The 20202-nt window shown below is 36.0% G+C and overlaps 3 protein-coding genes and 1 non-coding gene across 4 annotated transcripts; 3 read left to right on the forward strand and 1 right to left on the reverse strand.

Moving 5' to 3' along the window:
* Nucleotides 1-2036: 2036 nt before the first annotated feature.
* Nucleotides 2037-4161, forward strand: LOC130999787 (pentatricopeptide repeat-containing protein At1g62720-like). The gene is made up of 2 exons (XM_057925426.1): nt 2037-2605; nt 2696-4161. The coding sequence occupies exons 1-2, from the start codon at nt 2128-2130 to the stop codon at nt 4027-4029; spliced, it is 1812 nt and encodes a 603-aa protein (XP_057781409.1). The 5' UTR covers nt 2037-2127; the 3' UTR covers nt 4030-4161.
* A 1371-nt stretch (nt 4162-5532) lies between these two features.
* Nucleotides 5533-7272, forward strand: LOC130999798 (chitinase 5-like). Its single transcript, XM_057925443.1, has 2 exons — nt 5533-6052; nt 6718-7272. The coding sequence occupies exons 1-2, from the start codon at nt 5665-5667 to the stop codon at nt 6990-6992; spliced, it is 663 nt and encodes a 220-aa protein (XP_057781426.1). The 5' UTR covers nt 5533-5664; the 3' UTR covers nt 6993-7272.
* Nucleotides 7273-12494: 5222 nt separating this feature from the next.
* Nucleotides 12495-19253, forward strand: LOC130999793 (endochitinase A-like). Its single transcript, XM_057925437.1, has 3 exons — nt 12495-12701; nt 17981-18211; nt 18725-19253. The coding sequence occupies exons 1-3, from the start codon at nt 12548-12550 to the stop codon at nt 19126-19128; spliced, it is 789 nt and encodes a 262-aa protein (XP_057781420.1). The 5' UTR covers nt 12495-12547; the 3' UTR covers nt 19129-19253.
* Nucleotides 16880-17018, reverse strand: LOC131002062 (small nucleolar RNA Z247). The gene has a single exon (XR_009094143.1). It is a non-coding gene; the product is annotated as a small nucleolar RNA Z247 (small nucleolar RNA).
* Nucleotides 19254-20202: the final 949 nt, after the last annotated feature.

The following is a 20202-nucleotide window of genomic DNA, read 5'->3' on the forward strand; positions in this document are numbered from 1 at the left end:
CCTATAGATAGGATGTCAATTGTAGATGTTGTTAACGAATTGTCTATGATATACAAGTTGTTATCTAGACGAAGAAGATAGCTAGACACAGAGCCAAGCCTCGGGTTCGACTAGGCAATTAATTTGATCAATTTTTTGTAGTTACTTATATTTAAGTTGTATTTTAAAGTTTTTACAATTTTTAAAATATAAAATTGTAATTTGGCTCGTAGCTACGTCTCTAAAGATAATTTTGAGATTTTATACACTAGAATTTAAAAATAGGCGCATGAATTATATTTTTGTAAGAAATTCCTCCACTCTTCCTTCTCTCTCCTTCATCTCTCCATGTCTGTAGGAGTCATCAACAGTAAACAATTTGTAAGCCATAAAATTAAGTTCCATCGGCTTTTGTAAACAATTGTCCTACTATAAATGGTCTCCTTTCGTAAATCGAAAAAAATTAACTCTTAAAAAAGTATAGACCTACCATTTTTAACTAATTTACACATTTTTAATGATTGAAAACATATATTTCATAGTAATAAATAAAGACAAAATAGAACAATTGTATACAAATAATATTTTTTTAAAGCACATTAAATGCATTTTTTTATATATTGATTTAACCTCTCATCTTTGTTGTAACAAATTATGGCGCAGCCCAAATTATATTGGGCCGAATTCTTATCGAAATATATTTTCTCTTGCACTCTACTTCCTAATTAGAAAAAAAAATTCAAAAAAAAATTACTATTCTCTATCCTTGTAGTTCCAATGTTTTTTTTTTTTGTATAAATTAAAATTGAAAATGTTTTTTTTTTCTTTGTTGAATTATTTTCTTCAATTTCTTGAGTTGAGGGACGAGTGGTTGAGATTCGCATACAAACTGTTCATTCTTACAAATTTATATTAGAATTAATACTAATTTTCATCTTTGAAATTTTATGTATAGGGTTAAAGAGTTTTAAAGTGAACCAATGTAATTTGCTACACTCTAGTTCATTAAATTATCATAATTATAAATTGGGTAAATATCATGAAAACCCCTGAACTATATCCACTTTATCAAAAATACCCTGAAACTTTTGAAATGTTCTCTAAACCCTCAAACTATCAGGTTTTTATCAAATATATCCCGTATCTATTTTTCGGTTACCAGAAACGTGATGTGTCTCGCCGAATGCCACAATGTAATTTACAATCTATTTTTTTTAAAATGACATGGAAAAAACAATTTCGTTTCGTACCATATTCTATCGTGTTTATCCATAATTCTAGGTTATTAGAGTGAATTTCAAACACGATAGGAGTAAAATTTAAATTTCATAGTGGATTTTTTTAAATAATATGGTACGAAACGATGTTGTTTTTGCCATTGCATTTTAAAAAAATAGAATATAAATTACATTGTGGCATCCGGCGAGTCACATCACGTTTTTGGTGGCTGAAAAATAAATGCGGGATATATTTGATAAATACCTGATAGTTTGAGGGTTTAGAGAACATTTTGAAAGTTTCAGGGTATTTTTGATAAAACGGATATATTTTAGGGGTTTTCATGATATTTACCCTTATAAATTAGGTATATTAAAAAGCATAAAAATAAATATAAATAAAAATCTTAAAAATGAAATAAAATCAAAATAGAAAAGAAACCAAAACTAATAATAATAAAAAAAAAATGAATGTGAGTTGAGAGAAAATATAGAAAATGAAAAAACAACAATTCCTTTAATTAATTAAAGAATCTTTGAATGATTATAACTTCTTCAATTAAAATTATATATAACTATAATTTTTATATCAAATTAAAAATATACAAACATAAATTTATTTATGTATTTTATACTCCTAAAGATATTTATCATGATCTTAAACCGTGCCCCTAATTTAAAGTAACTTTGAAAATGGGTCTTGAAATGTTACTATTACCTAAAAGTAACTTTGGGCCAACTTATTATTGAAGATCATAACATTTTGAAGCCCAAAGGTTATTATTGAAGCCCAAAATGCTGTAGGGAAGCCTTTAGCACATTATAACTTATAAGAAATCGGCAGTGAATCACTACAAAAAAATCAGCATAAAATTTGCAGTAAAATCGCAATCATCCCTTTCTTCAGATCCAATCTCACCATCGATTAAGGATGATGAGCAGAAGAGCTGCTGTTTCTGCAATCGATCTCATTCATGGAAGAGGATTTCTCAATGGATGCTCGCAGAAATCGGGTATTCTCTCTCCTGTATTCTCTCTCTTCTCTTCCAAGGCTTTTCAACCTAAGCAGCCCAGAATCGATTTCAATTGTGTTAAAAAGCTTGACGATGCTATTGAATTGTTTCGAAAAATGAAGAGTATGCGGCGGGAGCCTTCTGTTCGAATGTACAACAATCTTTTGAGTGTTACTGCAAAGATTGAGCAGTATTCTTTTGCCCTTTATATGTTTGGTGAAATGCTTAGGATGGGTGTCCAGGTTAATGATTACACAATGAATATTTCTGTTAACTGTTGTTGTCTCTTGAAAGATATATACTCTGGTTTTTCTATAACGGGATTCTTTTTCAAGATTGGTTACGAACCAGATGCCGCGACTATCGCCGCTCTCATTAATGGGTTTTTCTTAGTTGGTAAGGAGGCTGAAGCCGTGAATTTGTTTGTAAAGGTTCTGGATTTAAAACTTTGTGAACCTGATGCTGTTATGATTCTGCACGTGATAGATGGATTGTGCAAAGCTGGACTGGTCATTGCAGCCCATGATTGGCTTCATAGATTAGAAAGTAGTGGGTGGAGTCCCAACGTTAAGGCTTATAATGCACTAATTGATGGATTCTGTAAGGAAGGAAGGATGAAAGAGGCTGGGAATTTATTGGAAAGTATGGCGCAACAAAAAGTTTCGCCCGATGTCGTCACTTTCAGCACATTGATTGATGCTTATTGTAAAGAAGGAAAGATGGAAGCGGCTGAGAGAATGTTGGAAATTATGACGCAAGAAAATGTTTATCCTAATGTCGTCACTTTCAGCACATTGATTCATGCATATTGTAAAGAAGGAAAGATGGAAGCGGCCGAGAAGATGTTGGAAACTATGATGCAACATAATATTTGTCCCGACGTGTATACTTATACTATATTATTGGATGGGCTATCCAAGCGTGGGATGGGTGATGATGCTCGGCTTTTGCTATCCGAGATGGTGGAGAAGGGCGTCTCGCCTAATGTTGTCACGTGCAACGTATTGATAGATGGATATTGCTCGCAGGGCGAGATGGTTAGAGCCAGAGACCTCTTCAATTCAATGGCAAAGACGGGAATCAAGCACGATATATTCACCTATAATATCTTGATTAAGGGATACTGCAAGGTGGGAAACCTTGATGAAGCATGGCGTTTCTTTGATGAAATCTCACATGTAGGACTCACGCACTCCACCGTGTCGTACAGCACGATGATGCACGGGCTAATACGCCTAAGTAGTTTTTTAGACGGGTGGAAGCTTTTCGAGTATATGGAAGCTCAGAAGCTGCATCCGGACCTCTACACCTACACCATCTTGTTAGATGGCTTCTGTAGGATCAGTCGGATTAATGAGGCGTTTGCATTTTTGAGGGTTATGGAGGCTAAAGGGGTGAATCCTAATATTGTAACGTACGGTGTTATGATCAACGGCTTGTGCAAGGGCGGCAGACTTGATGATGCTATGAGGCTCTTCAACCATCTCTGTTCCAAGGGCTTAAATCCAGATGTGGTAATCTACAACATGATGCTCAATTCCCTCTACTGTGAAGGGCGTGAAGGGGAGGCGAAGAGGTTGATGGAGGAGATGGAGAAGAGTGGCTGCGCGCCTGATGGCATGACCTTCAACATTATAGTGTGGAATCTTCTGAAGAGCAATAAGATGTGTGAGGCGATTCCTTTCTTGGAGGAGATGTGCAGGAGAGGATTCAAGGTTTTTTCGGAGACCATATCTGTTTTGCTGCAGGAACTAGGAATAGGAGAAGGAAAAGATGAGAAATTGCAAGAGGTTGTTAGGAAAGTTTGTGCTCAAAATTGACAAGTAAATGCTATGTCTTTGCTGAGCTTCATGGATGGCCAATTCTCAAGGTTAGTTACAAACATACGTTAATGAATATATCCATCCTCAGCAGCACTCATTGTGGAAAATATATTTTAAATATTTGACTGAGTTAATATGGTTTTTTATTTTTTGAAATAATGATCAAAATACACTAATATTTATGTAGCTATATATGCACAAATTTTGTAGATTTGGAAAAATAAATAAAAATTGATAATAGTTATTGAATTACGCCCAATTAATAAATAAATAAATAATCTTCTCTATAGTAGTGAAAGAGTGGGGCATCAAAAAAATAAAGACGAAGTGCCAACTTTCCAACGCCCCTTTGCCTCTTACATTAAAAACTCGTTCCGTCCCTTACTAGCACTATTTTTCGTGGATAGAGGAAGAATTACTCATCAATTTCCGCCTTCTCATTCCACAACGATATTTATTTTTTAATATCCAAAAAAAAAAAATGAAGAAATTCCTCCACTCTTCCTTCTCTCTCCTTCATCTCTACATGTCTCCATGTCTGTAGGAGTCATCAGCAGTAAACAATTTGTAAGCCATAAAATTAAGTTCCATCGGCTTTTGCAAACACAATATATAGTTGTGTTCTAAATTTTTAATCATTTTAGGCTGGACTAGTTTTGAGTTGAGCTTGATATAATAATATATAAATATAAAAATAAAAATTAGAGCTTGCACACGGAAGCTTGGGGCGGCCATTTATACTCCCTCCGTCCCATTACAAATGTCTCATTTTCCAGTACAAATCCGCCCATGCAACAATACATTACAAATACAAAAGTAAATCTTAGATAAATCGAAGGTGGAAAACTTTATTCTTAATTAGTGTGCATTTACTTTGGTTTTAAAATTTTCATTGGAAAATGATGGATAAGAAAATATTAGAAAATATTATATTTTCTTCTTTTTCTATTATATGTTCACTATAGAGATGAAGATATTGTATAATATATTGAAAAATATTTTCACACTACTACTCAGAGATTATATTATCCAACATTGGAGAGAAAATGAGTGAAATGTAGTTAACTTTTAGATGTCCCAATATATAGTTCACTTTTTAAATTAAATTAGCATTAAATATTTTCTTTTACTAAAATAACCTTATTTAAATATAGTCAGACATAGAATAAATATGGGCAAAATTAATTAATTGCGCATGCATATAGTTTGTATTTTCCAGACATTATTTATATATTGCATTTTCTTAATATATGTGAAAAAATAAAATGAACTATGAAGGTGGGACGGAGGGAGCAACTACGTAGACTCGAGGGACTTTCCCTATATATAGTCATTATCCAATCAATAAATAGAAAACTACTTGATAACAATTAGTTAGTTATCATTCAAAACTAGGTTCACTAGCTCTTAATAGATGTAGAAATTAATTTGGACTATTCCATCTTCTAGCCCACACATAGTATATACTTTAGATTAAATACCCTACCCCAAAAGTCAATAATGAACTCATCCATTGTAACAAATATTTTAATGTTCCTAGCTTGGAAAACATCTTCATTTACTCAATAAATACCCACAAATCCTTGCCTTTATCTCCATACCAACACAACATTTTCTCTCTTGTCTCCAAACATGAAACACTCTCTCACTATCTACACCCTTCTCGCTCTCCTTCTGGCCACCGGAAAATTCGTTTCCGGCCAAAACTGCGGCTGCGCTTCCAACCTCTGCTGCAGCCAATTCGGCTACTGCGGCACAGGCAATGCTTACTGTGGGCCCGGCTGCCAGTCTGGGCCATGCTACCGTCGGCAAAATAAAGTTGGTGATTTAGTGACGGATAATTTCTTCAACGGAATTGCCGATCAGGCGGCGGAGGGCTGCGCCGGAAAGGGATTGTACACACGCGCCGCCTTCCTCCAAGCAACTAGGCAGTTCCCGAAATTCGGCGCCACCGGCTCCGCCGACGACTCTAAGCGGGAGGTTGCAGCGTTCTTCGCGCATGTCACGCATGAGAGTGGACGTAAGTGTATTTAAATAATAATAATAATATAAAAAACTCTATTACTTTGTTATTTTGTTATTACTTTGTTATAGTAATAAAAATAGTTTTTGGTTATTAATTTTCTTAAACATTCTACTCATATATTTATTAAAATATCCCCTTGGGTCACCAAATTTGTATAATTTTTACAATATGATTATCTAGAACAGAATAGTTGATGATGATTGATGAAGATCTTTATGTGAAGATACAATAATGATATGAAACTACTTGTCATACATAAAAAGAAAACAATTCACACAAAATGATCTTGTTACATATAACATACTTGTGCCACACATGCATGAGAGATCAACCAAGCTAACAATTACTCCCTCCGTCCCACGAATCTTGACATGTTTTCCTTTATGGGCCGTCCCACGAATCTTGACACGTTTCCTTTTTGGGCAATAATTATTACCCTCTCTTTCCTACTTTATCACCTTTATTATATTCTCTCTCCTACTTTATCACTTTTATTACTTTCTCTCTCTTACTTTATTAATTTTATATTTTATTAATTATACACACTTAAAACACTAATCTACAACTCCTTAATTCCCGTGCCGAACCCAAACGTGTCAAGACTCGCGAGACGGAGGGAGTAACTATTGCGATAATTAACAATTTTGTTACCCATGCAGACTTGTGCGAAGCCTTAAACTTTGATGATGGATTGAAAAATCTTGATATCAAGGCCAGAGATCCCGTTATCTCATACGAGATCGCCTTGAGGTTCTGGATGAATAACGTGCACGCGGCTATCACATCGGGGAAGGGTTTTGGGGCGACGATTAGGGCTATTAACGGCAAGGAATGCGACGGAGGGAATCCAGCGGCCGTGACTGCTCGTGTTAATTACTATAAAAGCTACTGCGGCCAACTTGGAGTTGATCCCGGCTCTAATCTTCGTTGTTAGGAGGGATTGTTGGAAACACAAGTGTGGCCTCTTGCAAGAGCTAATAATTAAGCAAGCCTGCTTGCAAGAGCTAATAATTAGGGTTTGTTGTGTTATAAATAAGGGGAAGTCTCTTGCATGGACTAAGTATATATGAAGTCGATCACTCTCGAAGTGATATGTGAGTGTGTTGTGTGGAGTACTGTTACGCGTCTAAGTTTTCTTTATGTTCATAAATATCGAGTTGTATGCTGTAATTATCATTATACTTTATACAAAGTTAAACTTTTACGTTTTTAAATTGGAGATTTTATCGACTAATTGGTGTTGATTATTTTATTTTATTTTTAAAATATATTATACATTTTTTTATGTTTTAATTATATTCAACCATTATATCCAGGATGGTTGGGACGAAGGGTATTTCACGTGACGTTGTCACTTATAGTTCCATGAATAATGCATACTGTAAAGAAGAGATGATGGAAGATGTTGGGAATATGTTGGAAACTATATATGACGCGACAAAATATTTGTCCCAATATGTCTTCACTTATTCTTCGCTTATTGATGGGTTCTGTTTGAAGGGTGAAATTGAAATAGCGAAACAGTTACTTGATTACATGATAGAATGGGGCCTTAAACCCAATATTGCTAACTGTAACACCTTAATTGTTAAATGGATATTGCAAGAGCTTCTTTTTGTTGAAATTCCCGGTAAAGGCTTGAAGCATAATGCACATACTTAGAGTCAGATGGATTTTTAGGACAATAATTTAGGTAGATTTGGAAATTAAGATAAAAAAAATTTGGGCTTGTAAAAATAGCCACTAATTAATAAGCGTTGCAACCGCGGAATATTTCTCAGCCCATTATTGAATTTTGGGGTTTATCCGCAAGGACCAAGCACATGACATCCTATTTGGAGCCCTAAAAATGACGTTCTTACCACATAAATCAACCCCTCCGTGCGGGTTGTCACGTGCTTGGTTTGTGCGGGTAAGCCCAAAAATTCAATTATGGGTCAAGAAATATTCTTCGGGTGCAACACTTATTAATTAGCATCCTGTTTTTACAAGTTTGAAATTTTTTGTCTTAATTTCCAAATCGACTTAAGTTATTATCCTAAAAAAACCGTCCGACTCCACATACTTATAATACCATGATACATAAATTTTTCAGAAAAGATAGATTTGTTGAGGGCTGAAAGCTTTTCGATGATATATATAGAAGCTCAACTAGTACATCCCGACTTGTATACTTATAATACATTATTGGATGGGCTGTCGAAGTGTGGGATCGGTGCGGCGGTTGCGTTGTTTAGCCGTGATGAACGAGCTGTGCAGGAACCGGAAGAGTCGAGCTGCTGCTGGTGGATCTTCTTTAAGGGCTCCTGCATGCAGTTTTAGGTTAGATGGAATGAGGTGAAATACTGTTTATTAGTTGAAATAGGAAATTCTATTTATCAGTTTTGTTTTGATCACTTTTAATACATTGGTAGATTTGTTGTGCAAAAATAGGAAATTTGATGAGCCCGAGGATGTTTTTCTTTTTAATTAGGTTGGTCTTGGGTGCGGTCAACCGCATGGGGTGCGATGGGTTTGACTCGCGCTGCTCCAACCTGCACCCGACCCACCTCCCCTTTTCATCTTAAATCCTAATTTTAAAGCTGCATTATATTACATTTGTTTATAATAATAGTTACTTTTAATAAGTATAAAATATACATTTGTTAGTATAATTTAAACTCTAAACTCTAATTTTAAAGCCGCATTACATTTGTTATCATTTTTTTAGATGTCCACAAAAATTAATCATTTCCATTTTTTGAAACTATTTATCACATGGTGAACCATATTCTTCATTCACAATATTATCATTATAGACATTGTTTTTTAAGTGGCTCATTTCTCCACTCATAATACAATATAACCATTTTTATTAGAACTCGTGTCGTCCACCTTTAGAACAATTTTTGGTGGACGGAGGGAGTATTATACATTGATAATATTTACCTAGAGTGGTGTAACTCAATTTTGACTACTATTCCAACTTTGAAAGCCGAAGCAAACTAGTTAGATAAAATCTCCACCACATTAAAATCAATAAATACCTAAGTAACTATATCATTATTGCCCATACCCTAAAATTCAATTAATCAACTCATCCATTGTAACAATTTTCCAACGTTCCTAGCTTCAAATTATCTTAATTTACTACATATACCCATAAATCATTGCCTTAATCTCCATACCAACACAACATTTTCTCTCTCATCTCCAAACATGAAGCACTCTCTCACTATCTACACCCTTCTTGCCCTCCTTCTGGCCGCCGGAAAATATGTTTCCGGCCGGAACTGCGGCTGCGCTCGGCGCTCCCAACTTCTTTTTAGAAACGGTCATTGTTAATTGTTTTGGACCAAGCTAAGTCATGTACACTTCAATATTCTTGACTAGAATTTTTCTAAATTTAGCATTAATTATTAATTAATTGGATTACTTCTTTGATCTCTTCTCCCTATTTTTTATTAGGATACTCATGCGGCATTACATTATTTCAAAATATATTACTCCTTTCCTCCTAATTTTTTGTTAGCAAGAAAAAAGTAAACCATTTTTCTTAATTAAATCAAATCAAAGTTCGTGACTTAAAAAAAATAAAAAATCGTACGTTTTGATTATGTATTATTAATCACTATATTAAATTAACATTATAAGATATCTCACATATATAGGACACCAAGCAGTGCGAACTTCTGTCTGCGAACAGTAAGATCTAGGGTTCAAACTCCACCGCTCACCCCTCCCCAAGTAAAAAAAAATTACTTAGGGTTTGTTTGCTTTTTATCCCTCTAAATTGAGGGATAATATAAGGAGGTATAAATTGATCCCTCCAAGTAGGGACTACATATTTTATATCTTGTTTGGTTTGATTGATAATACATTTATCCCTCCCTTTATATGTGGTATAAAATTATACCACCCTTTCGTATGTATAAAATTATCATTTTCCCAATGAATAAGGGACTGCCCGAAAAATTATAGCACCTGCCCGGATTTTTTCATACATCAAAGCAAACGAGATATAAGGTGGTAAATGTAGTTTATCCTTCCCTTGTACCTCAAAATGAACACACCTATACTAGTATTGTTAATTGTAGTTTAGTTAAAACACAATATTCTAGCCCAAGCCCAAATATTTTGAGCCCAAACATAATTATTGAAGCCCAAAATTCTAAGCCTACGAGAGAACGCACTCTCATAAGAAATTGCTTAGCTTTTAGCAGTACCGTACAATACAGACACCATTCTTTTCAAATTTATATGCTATGATTTTTATATCAAATTAAATATCTCATCATGAATATAAATCTATTTATATATTTAATACTTCTAAAGATATCTATATAATATATATAAATAAATTTAAAAAAAAACGAATTTTTTCCCTCTCTTTTTCTCTCTTCTCACACCAATTTAACTTTGGAATGAACCACCGTCACTTGTGAAGGGTCATCTCCATGTTCCATATTCGTGTCGTTAATAAGATATCTCTCTTTTCTTTAAAAAAAAACTGTACCCAGTTTTGTAACAGTACACACTTTTATAATCTATACTAATAGAAAAAGAGCCTAAGGCAGTCTGAGGCACAACTTGTGGATTGTCTATTTTACTCCTGTTATATATTTATTATTATATTCATAAAATATAAATCTATTTTGATATACATTTATTTGTCACCCAAATCTATAAAGAATACTTTATATCTATAGCTATTGATAAGGCTTATAAATAAATATATTCATCCAACAAATTATCTAATAAAAGTAATGAATTAATAGATTTTTTTAAATAATAGATTACCAATTAAAATAACATTAATTACACGTACAACGTACGTTCTTTCTGCTAGTCTCTAAAAAACGCAAACGCCTCATTAATCCGACCGATCCTACAAAAGCCATCTAACAAGATGTTGTAGGTCTGCATATTCGGATGCAGCTTCTGAGCTTCCATATCCTGCAAAAGCTTCCATCCATCAGAAAAACTACTTTGGCGTATTAGCCCGTGCATCATCGTGTTGTACTGTTATGATCAACGGCTTGTGCAAGGGCGGAAGACTTGATGATGCTATAAGGCTCTTCAACCATCTCCATTCCAACAACTTAAATCCGCACACACAAATCTACAACATGATGCTCAATTATTAGTATTATTGCACAAGATCGTGAGACAGTCTTACACAAGATTTTGAGTAACTTGCAACGTTTGTCTGATGCGTTTCCACTGCAGGGCGAGGATTCATGCAGCTGTTGTCTCGGAGCTGCAAATTAACCTGAGTTTGATTCGTTATATGCTTGAAATGTCTCGTTTTAGTTGGTGAGATCGGTGAGGCAGTCGCGTTGTTCAGCCGTGATGAACGAGCTGTGCAGGAAGCGGAAGGGTCGAGCTGCTGGTGATCTTCTTTAATGGCTCATGCAGTTTTAGGTTAAATGGAATGAGGTGAAATTCTGTTTATCAGTTTTTGTTTTGATCACTTTTAATACATTGGTAGATTTGTTTACCAATTTGTAAGACTGAAAGTTTTTTTGGTTTTTTTAAATGTCGATTTAGCCTTTCATCTTTGTTGTAAATTTGTATAATTTAATATGAATAAACTCAACGCGATATCTGCTATTTGAGAGCTGGCTGCTGAATTTTTGTTTTTATCTTTATTGAGTTGGCTGCTGATAAATTTGTTGAATAGAATTGGTACTTGTCAATTGTTAGGCTTGACCATGACCACGTCAACTGAATTATATTTGCACTAAAATGGGTTAATTATTTTTCATTTTCTTATTGTTGAGATATAGAATTAGAACTAACTATTTTTGTCTATAGAATTAAGCTAGTATATGTTTTTTCTCTTATTTCATAAATACGTTTGCCTTTTATTTGAAAGGTTTTAAATCTTGATCTCGTGGATATGCATATATTGATCGAGCATATTTAATTTCACTCGAATTTCTTAGTAAGATTTACATTATGTGATTTGCAATTGTTTTTTTTTTTTTTTGAATTACAAGAGGGTTATCCATTATATAATCAAATAAATCACTCGCACGTAGGCGGTGACCTCCAAAACCTCTCATAAATGAGAGAATTTGGATATTTCAGCTTTGTCACTTGAGTCAGGTCTCATTAACGTGATTTGCAAATTATTACTGATTAATTTCACCGGAATTTCTTAATAAGATTTATATGTGATTTGTAAATTATTACACATCGATAATATTAACCTATATTATCACCTAGAGTGGTGTAACTCTATTTAGACTATTCAAACTTTGAAAGCCGACGCAAACTTATATAAATATCACATTAAAATCAATAAATACCTAAATACCTAATATTGTAAGGTACTCTAATATAACATTATTGCCCAGACCCTAAAAGTCAATTAATCTACTCATCCATTGTAACAAATTTCCAACGTTCCTAGCTTCACATTATCTTGATTTACTCTATAAATACCCCATAAATCCTTGCCTTAATCTCCACACCAACACAACATTTCCTCTCTCATCTCCAAACATGAAGCACTCTCTCACTATCTACACCCTTCTTGCTCTCCTTCTGGCCGCCGGAAACTACGTTTCCGGCCAGAACTGCGGCTGCGCTCCCAACCTCTGCTGCAGCCAATTCGGCTACTGCGGCACCACCAACGATTATTGTGGGCCCGGCTGCCGTTCGTGAAAGAAAATAGGCTAGAGCAAGAAAAGAGACAAGACATTGCAGCTGCAAACATTTTGTATTATCTGAAAACTTAAGAAAACACAAAACAAGAATCAGTTGCTTTTATAGCAACCTATCGAGAGTTCTAGACTAACTAGTCAAACCCTAAACAGCTAGCCTAGATGTACATACTGAGAAATATAAATGTAAACTAAAGTACTCTCAAATACAACCAAAATACCATAACAGATGTGTACTCTCACGAGTGAACCATAACTGGTATATTAAGAGCAGATATTCTTTGCTTCAAGTTGCTATCAGTCCTTCTTGGCATACACCTTGGCATACACGTAGGATTGCAGTATTAAGGTGGAATATCTTTGAGTAAGGCGACATGAGCTTCATGAGTGAAGCCATGTTTATTCTCTCTAACATCCGCCCTCAATTCGAGCGAGCTTAAGGAACTAACCCCCAACAAGTTCTTCAAGCGAGAGAAGGATTGCAAACTGAGAGGCTTAGTTAAAATGTCCGCGCGTTGATCTTGAGAAGGGACGTGCCTCAAATCAATTTCACCAGCAGCTACTTTATCTCTCACGAAATGAATGTCAATCTCTATATGCTTTGTTCTTGCATGCATAACTGGATTGGAAGCTAGAGAAATAGTACTCATATTATCTATCCAAATGACAGGAGGTTTGATAGTAACAGACAACTCACGGAGAAGAGATGTTAACCACGATATCTCTGCTGTAACATGAGCAAGGCTTCTGTATTCTGCTTCAGTGCTCGATCTTGAAATGACAGACTGCTTCTTTGAACTCCAAGAAATGAGACTCTTGCCCAAGTAAACACAATAACCAGTAATAGACTTGCGATCATCAATATCAGCTGCCCAATCTGAATCACAGAAACCAACAATGTCACAAGAAGATCTCTGCAAATGAAGGCCATGATCTTTAGTACCAGCCAAATATCTAAGAATTCTCTTGACAGCTTTCCAATGATTATCAAGAGGAGATGCCATATATTGGCTAACTTTATTCACACTGAAGGCAATTTCTGGCCTTGTGATTGTAGCATATTGTAAAGCACCAACAGTGCTTCTATACAATTTACCATCCACATTACTGATTCCATCCCCCTTGGAAAGTTGGCAAGAGGAAATCATGGGAGTAGGACAACCTTTGGCCTCTTGCATCTGTACCTTTTTAAGAAGATCAGTAATATACCCAGCTTGACTAAGATGTAGACCTTGAGCAGTTCTAGTAATCTCAATACCAAGAAAGTGATGAACATCACCAAGATCTTTAAGTGAGAAATGAGTATTTAGCTGAGAGATGACCTGTTGAATAGCAGTAGGATTGGAACCAGTTACAAGCATATCATCCACATAGATGAGCAGATAAATAATGGAATTTCCTTGAGTTCTGTAGAACAAAGATGTGTCTGCCCGAGATTGAGAGAAGCCAAGATTTAGAAGAACAGATCTAATGGTAAGAAACCAAGATCGAGAAGCCTGCTTTAAGCCATAAATGGCCTTCTGTAACTTGCAAACAACAGGAACAGAACCATTGGAAGGGGGCTCAAAACCAGGAGGTGGTTTCATGTAAATTTCTTCTTGAAGATCACCATTAAGAAATGCATTGTCAACATCCATATGCTTAATAGGCCAACTGAAATTAGCAGCCAAGGAAAGAATGAGTCTGATCGTAGCTGGTTTGACAACTGGACTGAAGGTTTCAGTGAAGTCAAAACCAGGCTCTTGTGAGAATCCCTGAGCAACAAGTCGTGCTTTATAGCTGGAAATTGATCTATCTGCATTTCTTTTAATCTTGAAGACCCACTTACAACCAATAGCATGCTTACCAGGTGGTAGAGGGCAAAAAATCCAGGTGCCTTTCTTAATCAAGGCAAAAATTTCCAAGTTCATAGCCTGCATCCAAGTGTGGACTTTCATTGCTTCAGCATGGGTTTTCGGTTCAACATATAAGTAATCACATGTGGTGTCAGTGAGAAAAGCTCGAGATTTGGGTTTAAAAACTCCAGCTTTAGCTCGAGTAACCATTGAATGGGTGGGAACAGGGGGAGTAGGAGGTGGAGAGTTAGAAGAAGAAGAAGAAGAATTAGTGTTTGAATGGGAAGCAGCAGGGCTATGTGGATCAAGAATAGGAGAAGAATTGTGTGGTGTGGGGGCAGAATTATTGGAGATAGAATCAGAAGAGGAAGAATTAGTGAATGAGTGAGATGGTGAGCTATCAGATGACGAAGTGGATGAGGTAGGATCATTAGGAAGTGGGAAAACAGGAGAAGGTGGAAGAGTGGGAAAAAATGAAGGTGCAGTAGAAGGAACAGAAGTGGAAGAAGGAGTATGTTGATGTGGAAAAGAGGATTCATTAAACAAGACATCCCTACTAATGACCACTTTACCAGATGAGAGAAGAACCTTATAACCTTTATGCTTACTGCTGTAACCCAAAAAAGTACTAGGAGAAGATCTATATTGTAACTTGTGGGTATTAGAGGGTCTTAAATATGGGTAGCAGAGACAGCCAAACACCTTAAGAATGGAATAGTCAGGTTTAGAGTTGAACATCTTTTCATATGGAGTAAGGTAGTTCAGAATTTTTGCAGGGGTCCTGTTAATGAGAAAAACAGCAGATGTGAAAGCATCATCCCAAAATTTGGGAGGTAGAGAAGCTTGAGCTAAGAGGGAAAGCCCCATTTCAACAATATGTCTATGCTTTCTCTCAGCAAGACCATTTTGTTGAGGGGTGTAAGGGCAGGAGACACGATGTAAAATTCCAGAATTTTGGAGAAAAGGAGTTAAAGCCTGGTATTCACCCCCCCAGTCAGTTTGCAACAGCTTAATTTTATGAGAGAATTGATTTTCAACCATGGTCTTAAAGGATTGGAAAACTTGATTTACATCTGATTTATGTTTTAACAAGTAAATCCATGTAAATCGACTGTAATGATCAATGAAAGACACATAGTATTGAAAACCATTAGAGGATGGGATAGGTGAGGGCCCCCAGAGATCACTATGAATTAGTGATAATGGAGTTTGATGAACAGTTTGTGAATGAGAATAAGGTAATCTATGTATTTTAGAAATAGAACAAGAGTGACAAAAACTTGGATTTGGCATTGATTGAAAAGAGATGTTACAACTGGATAAAGCCTTTTTGACTATGTCAAAGGCACAGTGGCCTAATCTCCTATGCCAAACATCAAGAGAAACATCTAAAGAGCTAGAGCTAGTAACTGAAGAAGAGTAAACAGCAGGAACTCGGCTGCTATTCTGAGTGAATCCAGGATGAGCAGCTTTGCCTTTGACAAAAGAGGGTGCACAGGGAGACTTATGAAGATGAAACTGGTATAATCCATCTTTAAGAGTGCCCTTGAGTAGAGTTGCTTGTGTTTCCTGATCCTTAACAAGACAAAAAAGAGGATGAAATTCAAAAAACACTTTATTATCTAAGGCAAACTGAGAAACGCTTAGGAGGTTTTTCTTTATTTGAGGTACATGTAGAAGGTTCTTTAGGAAGAAGTGTTTTGGATGTAAGGAAGAAGAAAGCACAGAATCACCAACATGTGAAATACTAACAAGAGAACCATTACCCATTTGCAATTTCTTACCTCCTTGATAGTCAGAAACAGAGTGGAAAGCATTATAATCATGTGAAACATGATTTGTTGCGCCTGAATCTGGATACCAAGCCGAAGAGCTGGCGTTGTCATACCACTGATCAGAGGTAGTGGATGAAGGAGGTAGATGCGCTATGTTTAAGCCAGGCTGATGGGAAGGAAAACCATGTTGCTGTGGAAAGCTAGATTGAAAGTTGCCTTGTCCAGTAGAAGTAGGAGGTCGTGTGGTGTTGTTTCTTGGTGCACCAGGAACAAAATTGGACTCATACCTGTGCCAGCACCTATCAGCAGTGTGTCCTGGTATACCACACACTTGGCAGATGGGTTTGTTGTTGTTGAATCTGCCACCTCCTCGTCCACCTCGACCATTTCCTCTGCCTCTCCCACCAAAACCTCCTCTTGAAGGTACATTTCCTTGATAGCTTTTACCTCTTCCAGTTTGATGAGTGGTGGAGTTACTTTGATGTTGTCCTTGCACAAAGTTAGCAGAAGGTTGTGATCCTTCGGCATTTAAAGTTTGAGTCTTAGCAGACTCAATTCGGCTTTCAAAGCTCACCAACAGTGAACTCACATCTCCAAGAGTCCATGCTTCTGGTTTAGAGGTGATTGTAACCATAACTGAGTCATACTCAGAGCCAAGACCAGCAAGAGTATGCATGATTTGATCATCTTCTGTGACCCTATAGCCTGCTGATCCAAGCAAGTCGCAGCAAGTCTTGACTTTATTGAGGTAATCTCTCATGTTGAGAGCATCCTTCTTGAGAGTCTGCAGCTGGAGCTTGTATTGCATGACCTTTGCTTTAGATTGGTTGGAGTAGTTTTGTAGAAGAGCTTCCCAAATTTCTTTACTGGTGTTGAGCCCAACCACCAATATCATGGTGCTTTCTGTAAGAGAAGACTGGATCCATGCAGAGAGAAGTTGATCTTGGCGGATCCAGTTGATGTATTCTGGATTGGGGCGCTCTCTATCTTCTCTGATCACAGTTGATGATGGTGGATCTTGGATGAAGTATTTCTCCAGTCCAAGTCCCCTAACATTTGCCATAATTTGCTGCTTCCAAATGAGAAAATTATTCTCATTGAGTTTGATGGATATTTGATTACTTTGAGGAATAATGGGAGTCAAGGCTGCAGCTTGATCTGCCATGATAGAGAAGTAACGAAGAAAAGAGAAAACAAAAAAAGACCTAGTATAGAGACAGGTCCTAGTGAACCCGCTCTGATACCATGAAAGAAAATAGGCTAGAGCAAGAAAAGAGACAAGACATTGCAGCTGCAAACATTTTGTATTATCTGAAAACTTAAGAAAACACAAAACAAGAATCAGTTGCTTTTATAGCAACCTATCGAGAGTTCTAGACTAACTAGTCAAACCCTAAACAGCTAGCCTAGATGTACATACTGAGAAATATAAATGTAAACTAAAGTACTCTCAAATACAACCAAAATACCATAACAGATGTGTACTCTCACGAGTGAACCATAACTGGTATATTAAGAGCAGATATTCTTTGCTTCAAGTTGCTATCAGTCCTTCTTGGCATACACCTTGGCATACACGTAGGATTGCAGTATTAAGGTGGAATATCTTTGAGTAAGGCGACATGAGCTTCATGAGTGAAGCCATGTTTATTCTCTCTAACAGTTCGGGGCCGTGCACCGGTTCGTCGGGAGGGAATACAATTGCTAGTATAGTGACGGATAATTTCTTCAATGGAATTGCTAATCAGGCGCCGGCGGGCTGCGCCGGAAAGGGATTCTACACACGCGCCGCCTTCCTCCAAGCGATTCAGCCGTACCCGACATTCGGCACCGCCGCCAATTCTAAGCAAGAGATCGCGGCGTTCTTCGCGCATGTCACGCATGAGACTGGACGTAAGTTTTTTTTTTTGTTGTTGAACAAATAATTTTATAAATTACGTAATAATTTGTATTAGAAATATAATAGTACGTGGACTCGAATCCAGGACCTCAAGTTTTGGATATTAACCTCCTACCACTAGATAAACACATATACATTACTATCGATTTTTTTTTTTTTACTTTTTTTGGCAATATAGGGTATAATAATAAGGGATTATAGCCAAAAAATACACGAACTTTGATAAAAGTTGCAATTTTCACCTGAACTTTCAAATTAGCCAAAATATACCTGAACTTATATTTTTTTTATTGTAAATTTCACCTGAACTTGCAATGATTGAACTCCGTCGAGGTGAAATTTACAACAAAAAATATAAGTTCAGGTATATTTTGGCCAATTTGAAAGTTCAGGTGAAAATTGCAACTTTTATCAAAGTTCGTGTATTTTTTTGCTATAATCCCTAATAATAATAATAATAATAAATAACATTTTACTTATGAAATTCTTTTTTTTTTTCCATGCAGACTTGTGCTACACAAGAGAGATAAATCAAGCTAACAGCTATTGCGCTAGCAGCACACAGTGGCCATGTGCACCGGGCCAAAAATACTTCGGCCGCGGCCCATTGCAAATATCGTGGAACTACAACTACGGCCCGGCGGGCAAAGCTATAGGCTTTGATGGATTGAACAACCCCGATATCGTTGCCACAAATCCCGCTATCTCATTCAAAACCGCATTGTGGTTTTGGATGAACAACGTGCACTCGATTATCACATCGGGTCAGGGTTTTGGGGCGACGATTAGGGCTATCAACAGCATCGAATGCAACGGGGCAAATCCGGCCGCCGTGACTGCTCGTGTTAATTACTATACAAGCTACTGTAGCCAACTCGGAGTCGATCCCGGGCCTAATCTTCGCTGTTAGGAGGAATTAATTATAGAATAAATCAATGTGGCTCTTGCATGAGCTAGTTAATAAATGAAACAGGGCTGCTGAATAAATTGTGTTTGATCGAAGCTAATGATAATTATGACATGTATTTGAATTAAGGAAGTTTGCACCATTTCATTTATAAGTAAATTATAGACAAATCTCACATAACTAGTTAAATGTTACCGATCGATGACGTAAATATAGTTTTATATATTGGGATTATATAAATATAAACTCATTTTAAAATATAATTTAAAAAGCATTTGGAACTCATAGATAGTGAAGAGATATATTGTGAGTTCATCGTTTTATTGAATGAATTTGTGTTCCTAAATTTGAATTTCATACTAGACAATTATTATTATCATTATTATTGAGAATCCATCATGTGTTCAGGTTCGTAGTTTATATTGTAATTTTGTTTGTAGTCTAACCATATTCTATATATAGGATAGGGTTAGTTATACTACAAAACCTCCTTATAGTATAAATTAAAAACACTACAAAATGATGTATTTGATGTGAAGAAAATGATAAACTAAAAGAGAGAGAGGGGGAGAGAGAGAGATCTTTGACCTTTTAGAAATTCTAAACTAAGACCAGGAATTGATTCAACAAATTATAATGTTCACTCAATCGCAAACTATAACAATATAAGGACCGAAAATTATTTTTCATATATATCTTTAAATGAATTTTATATATATTATCCAATCCAATGACCACATATATACGGCATCAATAGGTAAGACTTAAGAACTAGAAATCAAATCCAAATTGAATTGGATTGACCCACGCCCAAAATAGTGTTATTTATAACGTTCGAATCAGAATACGAGTTTGGGTCAAGGTGCGAGTCAGAATCTAAATAAGGGTGCAACTCGATTGTACCCAAGACCACCTCGTTAACCAATACCGTCATTTACCAAGTCCAACCTCCAATTAATGAAATTAGATTTATATACAAAAGCTCACGAACTTTTAAAAAACAATACAAATCGTATTAAATGATTGAGTGACAAATTAAAATCTAAAAAATTAACACGTGTAAAAATTCGTATTCTT

The sequence above is a fragment of the Salvia miltiorrhiza genome, chromosome 8 (assembly GCF_028751815.1).
Source record: "Salvia miltiorrhiza cultivar Shanhuang (shh) chromosome 8, IMPLAD_Smil_shh, whole genome shotgun sequence".
In the NCBI taxonomy this organism is placed as follows: Eukaryota; Viridiplantae; Streptophyta; class Magnoliopsida; order Lamiales; family Lamiaceae; genus Salvia; species Salvia miltiorrhiza.

Coding starts and splice junctions, on each gene's coding strand:
- LOC130999798 (XM_057925443.1), top strand. CDS start 5,665: ATGAAACACTCTCTCACTATCTACACCCTTCTCGCTCTCCTTCTGGCC. Junction 6,053..6,717: donor TGTCACGCATGAGAGTGGAC/GTAAGTGTATTT, acceptor TTACCCATGCAG/ACTTGTGCGAAGCCTTAAAC.
- LOC130999793 (XM_057925437.1), top strand. CDS start 12,548: ATGAAGCACTCTCTCACTATCTACACCCTTCTTGCTCTCCTTCTGGCC. Junction 12,702..17,980: donor TTATTGTGGGCCCGGCTGCC/GTTCGTGAAAGA, acceptor TTCTCTCTAACA/GTTCGGGGCCGTGCACCGGT. Junction 18,212..18,724: donor TGTCACGCATGAGACTGGAC/GTAAGTTTTTTT, acceptor TTTTCCATGCAG/ACTTGTGCTACACAAGAGAG.
- LOC130999787 (XM_057925426.1), top strand. CDS start 2,128: ATGATGAGCAGAAGAGCTGCTGTTTCTGCAATCGATCTCATTCATGGA. Junction 2,606..2,695: donor TAATGGGTTTTTCTTAGTTG/GTAAGGAGGCTG, acceptor TGCACGTGATAG/ATGGATTGTGCAAAGCTGGA.